The following is a 7,781-nucleotide window of genomic DNA, read 5'->3' on the forward strand; positions in this document are numbered from 1 at the left end:
GTATAGCCTAAAATTGTTGATTGTAGTAGTAGTACACTGCGGTATTGCCTAACATTGTTGATTGTAGTACACTGCGGTATAGCCTAACATTGTTGATTGTAGTACACTGCGATATGGCATGACATTCCTTGACTGTGTTTTCTCCCTCAGCGTGGATCATTCTCCCTTGGAATACTCTCGGATCCCTGTCAGCGAAATGATAGAGAACTGCCTGACCCCCACCCTCGGCCAAGCTCTCCAGACCCTGCTTCCACTGTTTGTCTTGTGTTTGACGTTTCGTTTGTTGAATCGTCTGGCTCATGTCGGTGGGTACTCCTTTTCTGTGCGATCTTTGCACAGCAGTTTGGAGTTATGTGGATAAAAAAAAAAGATAGCAATAAATATATGAAGCGCACAGGGGAAAACGACTGTAGTCACAAACTGGAAATTGTGAGGGTGCCAATTTTAAAAGCTTGTGTCATCATCATTGCCTTTCTCACCCTGGGTCAGGATATAGGCCACGGACAAACACTTTCCACCTTTCCCTACCCTGGGCTAGTCGCTTGATGTCACTCCACGTCTTCCCATTTTTCTGTACATCCATTTCCTTGACTCTTCTCCAAAAAGCTTGTGTACTCATACCTTCATATTTATTTGACTGGTGGTTTATTGTTAAGTGTTGTTGAATGAGAAATCTAACAATAATCAACCAACAGTTGAACAGAAATACAGTTATGAGTCAACAAATGTTAAAAAATGGTACCCTTATGATTTTCAGTTTGTGACTTCAGTCGTTTTCCCCCCTGTAGTCTTCATATGCATTTATAGCTACACTGTATAGCATGCTCTGTGCCATTAATATTTGTGAGGCAGCGTGGTGGAATCAGGCTATCGTCAAAATAATCAAAGTGAAGAAACTTGCATTTTTCCGCATGTTTGTGAATTTTTATTTAAAAAATGATTTTTGGCTCAACACCTTTCATGCCCATTTAAGAACTCATTTCTGTGTGGATTTTTCTGAAAAACGTTGATTAAAGGTAAAAAAATGTCAATTTTCAGTTAACACATACTCTTAAGCTAAAGAAATAACTAATCTTTGGCGGCCATTTTCTCACTAATTTCACCTCTGAAAACAGGTGGCCCTCACCTCCTTTATTTGCAAATATCTCGACTTGTATTCAAGATAAATGGGTATTTTTTTCATCCAAATAAAGACAAGTGAACAAGCTTTAAGATGATACCAATAAGTCTACACGCCCAAAAATTGACGAGAGCCTGATTCCACCACGCTGCCTCACATTTATTGTTGAGCAAATGATGTAGATGTATGGTAATCCAGTTATCATTGTAAGATGATCATATTCTCTGCTGGATTGTGTTGAATCTGGGCTTTGCTTCTTAATTCTTATCCCTTTACTATATTATATTACAGGGCTGGATGGAAGAAAAATTGTATTGTCACAGAAATGATTTACGCGATAGTGTACATTATAACAAATTTTTCCTGTTCCTTTCGTTGCTCTGTTTCCAAAGTCCTTTTACATAATGTTTGTGTGAAGTGTTCTGTTGTAACATGTTTCCTGATCATTTGTATTTCCCTACACTCTAAGTCTTTGCACATGGTCTGATTTGATTACAACACAAGTCAACGTCCCATAATTTATTATTTTAAAAAAATAATTTTTTCCCATAAAAAAGAAGTGGTCTTTAGAAAATGAAGTGTGAGGTTTCTTACTTTTACACATATATTTTTTTTTGTCTGTTTAATTGCCAGCTTTATTTCAGTGTCATGCCTTTAAATTAAAATATGCAAAAGTAGTTTAGTTTTTGACTTATATTTATATTGTGTTAAATTTTGAATGAATAGTTCATCTACTTTTTAATAATGTTAGCCTATCTATTTTTCAGGAAGCAGCAAAGAAACTGGTTCCCCACACTGGCTAATTCACCTTGGAAGTGCCATCTTCGGCGTCATGGCTCTCAACTCTTTCTTCCAAATGAGTTTGCTGTACCTTGTGGTCGCTTGTGCTCTCAGCTACCAGATTTTTGTCCTGGTCTGCATCTGGGGCCGCGAGTGGTCAGGGCTGGCCGGTGCTGTCTTTGTGGTCGTCTTTGCTGTCAGCTGGTACGAGTTTTTTGCTTTGTCTCATTGCAATAGTTTAAAAAAGGCATTGTAGCGACAGCATACATACTGGCTTACGCACGCGCGCGCGCACACACACACACATATGTACGCATATGGACGCACACACACAATGAGATTGGGCTGGCCGCAAAGTTGGTATCGCTGGGGAGTGAGTCATCGCTCACTGTTGTAAGTGTGTTGTCTTTTTCATTCTATTCCTTCTTTACAATTTTGTCTTACGATAAAGAAGGTTGTGTTGATGTCATTTCCTTCACTCTACAGCTTATACATTTCAGTTTCTCTACTCTTGTGAGTTGGTATGAGTTTTCATTTTGTCTCATTGCTTGACTGAACACAGACATTTAAATTTGAATTTCTCTGCTCTTGTAAGTTGGTATGAGTTTTCCTTTTGTCTCATTACATGACTGTAAACAGACTTTTAAATTTCAATTTCTTTGCTCTTGAATGAGAGGTCTCAACTTGTGGATACCATTTCTTTGGGAAAATACATAGGAAATTTTTAAAAACCCAGTATAATGATCACAAGACGGTAGAAGAGCAGTCCACTGATAAATCACAGTTGCTTGTTCAGGTGATTGTTCAGGTGATTGTAAAATCTACTATGCTGTCTTTCATTTTCATATCATTAAAATCGGTAGTCAGAGATTTACCATACGTGGCAACATTAAATTAAAGCAGATTTAGTCCGTCATATTTTCCATGCGAGGAATGCCTTGTACAACCATCTGCACAGACCCAGAGCCAAAGAGCAAAACACCCCCTGTAATGTCTCTGATGTGAGTTTTCTGTCTTTGGTAACATTTGTTTCCTTCCTTGTTTTGTAGATTTTTGTTCTGTTGGGGGCTTTTTTGGAGAGTCAACTGTAATTTTTCTTTTTCATTTGCTTCTCAGTGAATTATTTATGGCTGATCCAGCGACTTGGCATAAAGTAAGAGGTGAGTTGAAAATGTTTTGAACACAGTTTATTTTAAGTGTGTTAATTTTTTATATTTATGCTCTTGATAAAAATTTTTTTTATAGATACTACTACTTTTATGGTGCCGTTTTTTTTATAAACTGCGTCTCGGTTTGACTTCTTATTCCTCTTCTTCCCATACCCCTGGTTCCTTTGCCTCAAAGCCAACCCTTTACATCTGAAGTGGCACATTCATTTTGAGCTTTTTTTTTTCTAGTTGATGTCTCCTCTGTGCTGTGTGGCACCTTTTATTTTTTTCCGATGTCGCAATTTGGTGCCAGATATTTGTAAGGTACAAAGGTAAGGTGTCAACTAAGGAAGTAACTGTTGTGCGTCAAGAAAAAGAAAAAACAGCCCCCCCCCACCCCCCCCAAGGAAAACTGTTTGGAAGCTAGTTATAATTACTGTGTAGTACTGACCTTACTGAGTACTGATCTTAACCCTATCTGTATACTTGGGGTCATTTTGTACCCCAGGGGTTGTATTCTTCACATTTTAGAATGCTTCTAGTACGAAGGTCTCTTTGAAACTTTGTGTATTTCTCAAAAAATAATTTTGACAGACTGCTATGCAGAGCGTACGGATTGGATTAATGTGTAAATTTCCTCTTTGTTAAGTGGTGGCACAGAGTTCCCCACGTCGTATGGATACGATAGTAACACGTGTTGTACGGATAGGGTTAAGTGATGGCACAGAGTTCCCCACGTCGTATGGATACGATAGTAACACGTGTTGTACGGATAGGGTTAAGTGATGGCACAGAGTTCCCCACGTCGTATGGATACGATAGTAACACGTGTTGTACGGATAGGGTTAAGTGATGGCACAGAGTTCCCCACGTCGTATGGATACGATAGTAACACGTGATGTACGGATAGGGTAATGACTTTTTTGTTGGTTGTTTGTCCTCAACCCAGGGGCCCAGATTCTTCTGTCCATGAAGATCATCTCTCTGGGCTATGATGTAGGGAAAGGCACCGTGGCTGACCTGCCCAATATATTTGAGTACATGGGCTACTGCTTCAATGTGGGCACCGTCATCTTTGGGCCCTGGATCACGTATGAGCAGTACTACAAACTTCTTGATGCTGAGGCCAATCCAATGGTGAGTGGGTTTGAAAAAAATGTGTGTGTATGTTGGGATTAAAACGAAAAGCGATTGGGAGGGGGATTAAAACGAAAAGCGATTGGGAGGGGGATTAAAACGAAAAGCGATTGGGAGGGGGATGTTGTACATTTGACACCCCCCCAAAAGTAAACAAAGAAATTATTGCCTCAGATGGGAGTGGAATGCATGTCTTAGATATGCAAGACAAAGAATGTAATCTTTACATCAGAAGTATTTTTTAAAGACCCATGATGTTGTTTTTCATAAGAAAATTCATTTTTTTTTTTTCGTATTGTATATTTCTGCCCGAGTTGACATTTCCCTGAAGTAAATCTTTATGTTATGAATTAGTTTTCTTTGTTTTACTGTATTTGTGATTGTGAATGCTTCAGTTGTTTTAGAATGATTTCAGCATCTCTTTGTTTGTTTATGTTCCCAGAGTATGGTGTGGGCTGCCCAAGTGTTGTCTACGACGGGCCTGTCTGTGTTCTGTTTGGTCTACTCCAACTGCTTCACTCACTGGCTCATCCTGGATAGTGTGAACAAGTACGGATGGCCCCTGTAACATTGTACTATGTTTGAGGTTTTCTCACATCGAAAGGCAGAGCGACATAACTGCACATTCTATGATTTTGAGAAAAACGTGAAAGCTCTTTGATACATAGTAGCCTACTGATATCGGTCACTTACATAGTTTTACCTCTTTGAAAACAACTGTGTTGAATGTAGTTGTTGTTGTTGTTGTTATCGATCCAGCAACATCTGGGCTCTCGCCCTTCTGTCAAATGCCATGTAATTGAATAAAGTTCTGTTTCGTCCTGCCTCTAGCCCAAGAAGAATATGGGCAATACTCGGATAGCAGACCAATGAAATAAGAAAAACTTGATTTATGTTGGATACGTCACTTTGACTTGGAATGACAGATTTGCTCACCAACATAGCGACCTAACATTTTGTTTTTTGGTGCCATTTTTTTTTCCTGTTAGGACATTAGGATTTGAACCACGCTAGTCACATTACAAATATATGACAAGTCCTCTCTTTTCACGTATTCTTAGGCCTCAGTGGTCATGAAATAAAAGTGTACCTTTGGCTGTTCTCTTCTGTTTCATCGACATTAGCCTTTTTGTCTGTTTCAACATGGCTATATTATTCATTACCTTTCAAACAGACTGCCAATTTCAAATTTTACCTACTTTTTAAGAGCTGGGAAAAACTGGTAGTTAAAACTTGAAAGTTATGGGACATTCTGATGGACTTGGCGGCATTTTCCAATGAATGTTTTTGCAATGGTTTTTTTTTCTTTCTACTTTTCTCTCTTTAGTCCCGATATTTATGTGAGTTATTTGTTTAAACCCCTTCGAGAAACTCCATCGTCGTTGGCTTTGTCTCAACGGTAGATAGTATGAATATCATATCACAGAAGTCTGCTTGTACGATTTATTGCTTGCATTGTCCAATCATCGTAACAGTGTGTTATGTGCCATGTACTCGTTGTGGAAACGCTTCATGCTTTCGAATTTTTTTTAGGAGGGTATTTTCCGTTGTTGGCAGGTGCTCTGGTGTGGTTTGCTCCTCCTTTCCTATCAAACATCTATCGTCTTTATCTCTCCTCCTCCTTTCCTATCAAACATCTATCGTCCTTATCTCTCCTCCTTTTTTATGTATGATACTCTCCTCTCTTGCAACACATCTATCCCTTTGTAATTATGTGACCTTATTGTGTTGCAAGTGCCGTAAAACTCTTTACTACAGCTAAACTCACCCTCACCAGGTGGTTCCTGGCTTACAGAGACGCCCAGTCGTTCCGGTTCAGCCATTACTTCATCAGTTTTCTCTCCGATGCGACGTCGTCGCTGAGCGGCATCAGCCCCGATGGGGGGTCTCAGCTACAGTGGTACGTTCACGTGGAAACTTCCAGAAAGATTGTTTGTTAGCACCACACTGTCTAGTGAAAAGTTCCTCTATTGTTCATGCATGGTCTAGAATGTACATATAGCGAAACACGTACATGAGGGACCGATTTTTAGGTCACAAAAATTTTTCTTACGTGTCTTTTCCTCATATGTAGATCTTGTATGTTGAGAAATTCATGCATTCTGCCGATTTCGCTATGGGTGTGTTAGACTACTTTCTTATTGCTGATGTCGTCCTTAGCGTTTATGATCATATTTTTGGACTCGTTTAGAACAATCTTTGCTTTTACTTTTTGTGTACAACCAGAGTTTGCTTGTTTCAACCTCCCCAGGAGTGTGGCAAAGCCTCAGCATATTGAGGTCCCGAGGTCGCTGGTGGAGGTGGTCACCAACTGGAACCTGCCCATGCACTCCTGGCTGAAGACATGTATGTAACACACACCCCCCTGCTAGGGCAGTGTTTCTGACTGAAGTGTCTTTAGGCCATTCCCAAAGGGGACATATTAACATGTTCTTATGCTCAGTAAAACTGTAAATAGGCTGATTTATCTGTGTCATGTTCATACTGTGCGAGAGCAACATCATAGGAGGAACTACCACCTCCTTTTTCTTTCCTCATCCTTACTATCGTCATTTCCTCTACTTGTTTTGTATGTTTGTCACTCTCTAGTGAACTTCTATTTTCGGGGTGCCTTGATAGTTGAAAGAGACTTTGTGCTGTTGAGGCTAGAGGGTTGAGCAGAGTAAGCCTGATTCCCCGTTTGGACGTCACTGTAGACATCTACCCCTTGGCTCTCATATGACTGTATGCAGTTGAGGCTTGAGAGGTGAGCAGAGTAAGCCTGATTCCCCGTTTGGACGTCACTGTAGACATCCACCCCTTGGCTCTCATATGACTGTATGCAGTTGCGAGGGCAGAAGAACCTTACGAGTGGGTGGTGGGCGGGTGCTCTGGTGTGGTTTGCTCCTTCTTTCCTATCAAACATCTATCGTCCTTATCTCCCCTTCTTCTTTTTTATGTTTGTTGCTCTCTTGTAACAGCTCTAATCTTCTGGTGCTCATATGACCTTATGCAGTTGCGAGCGTCGTAAAACCGTCTACTAAAACAAAACAAACCTTACGAAAAAAAAAGAAGAAGGGGGTTCCATCATGTACATCTCCCAGGATATGGTCATTATGTCTATGATTTACCTTTTTTTTCCCCACTTTCAGATGTGTTCAAACCCGTCCGTCCATATGGCACTTTCTTAGCTGTGATAATGACGTACGCTGCCAGCTCTCTCTTGCATGTGAGTTCACAGTTACGTCATACATGTACATTTTAGTCAGTTGATATTTTATGATAGTCTAGAACAGAGTTTCCTATTTTTCGTTTCAACCCGGATTCTGAAATTTTATGGATTTTGTTTGGCTTCTTATGCTAGACAATATGAACAGAACGTTCTAAGTCTCGGCACACACATTTTCACGAGATGCAAAAAGTTCGGGATTAAAAAAATTTTTTTTTTTTTTTGCTTTTCGCCATATTTGATGTTTTGAAATGTAATTCCCCCTTTGAATGAACTGGCTGTTTTAAGTCTACTTTAGAGATACAGATACTTGTTTATATTCCAATTCTGTTAAACTAACATTTTTTTTTTTCATTCACATTACCTGATATAATAGACAAATTTCTCT

General features: G+C 39.6%; 2 protein-coding genes across 2 annotated transcripts in view; both read left to right on the forward strand.

The window, feature by feature from the left end:
* Positions 1–2,656, forward strand: part of LOC101859529 — a 7,294-nt gene extending 4,638 nt beyond the window's left edge. Inside the window, exons 3-4 of the mRNA XM_013089947.2 lie at positions 151–305; positions 1,888–2,656. Of these exons, the coding sequence (XP_012945401.2) occupies positions 151–305; positions 1,888–2,156 (424 nt within the window). The 3' untranslated portion in view covers positions 2,157–2,656. The remainder of the gene's footprint in view (positions 1–150; positions 306–1,887) is intronic.
* Positions 2,235–7,781, forward strand: part of LOC118477120 (protein-serine O-palmitoleoyltransferase porcupine-like) — a 14,049-nt gene continuing 8,502 nt past the window's right edge. The window contains exons 1-7 of the mRNA XM_035973266.1: positions 2,235–2,256; positions 2,950–3,060; positions 3,998–4,185; positions 4,628–4,734; positions 5,963–6,085; positions 6,437–6,531; positions 7,317–7,418. Of these exons, the coding sequence (XP_035829159.1) occupies positions 2,235–2,256; positions 2,950–3,060; positions 3,998–4,185; positions 4,628–4,734; positions 5,963–6,085; positions 6,437–6,531; positions 7,317–7,418 (748 nt within the window). The remainder of the gene's footprint in view (positions 2,257–2,949; positions 3,061–3,997; positions 4,186–4,627; positions 4,735–5,962; positions 6,086–6,436; positions 6,532–7,316; positions 7,419–7,781) is intronic.

Source organism: Aplysia californica, unplaced genomic scaffold (genome assembly GCF_000002075.1).
Source record: "Aplysia californica isolate F4 #8 unplaced genomic scaffold, AplCal3.0 scaffold01087, whole genome shotgun sequence".
In the NCBI taxonomy this organism is placed as follows: Eukaryota; Metazoa; Mollusca; class Gastropoda; order Aplysiida; family Aplysiidae; genus Aplysia; species Aplysia californica.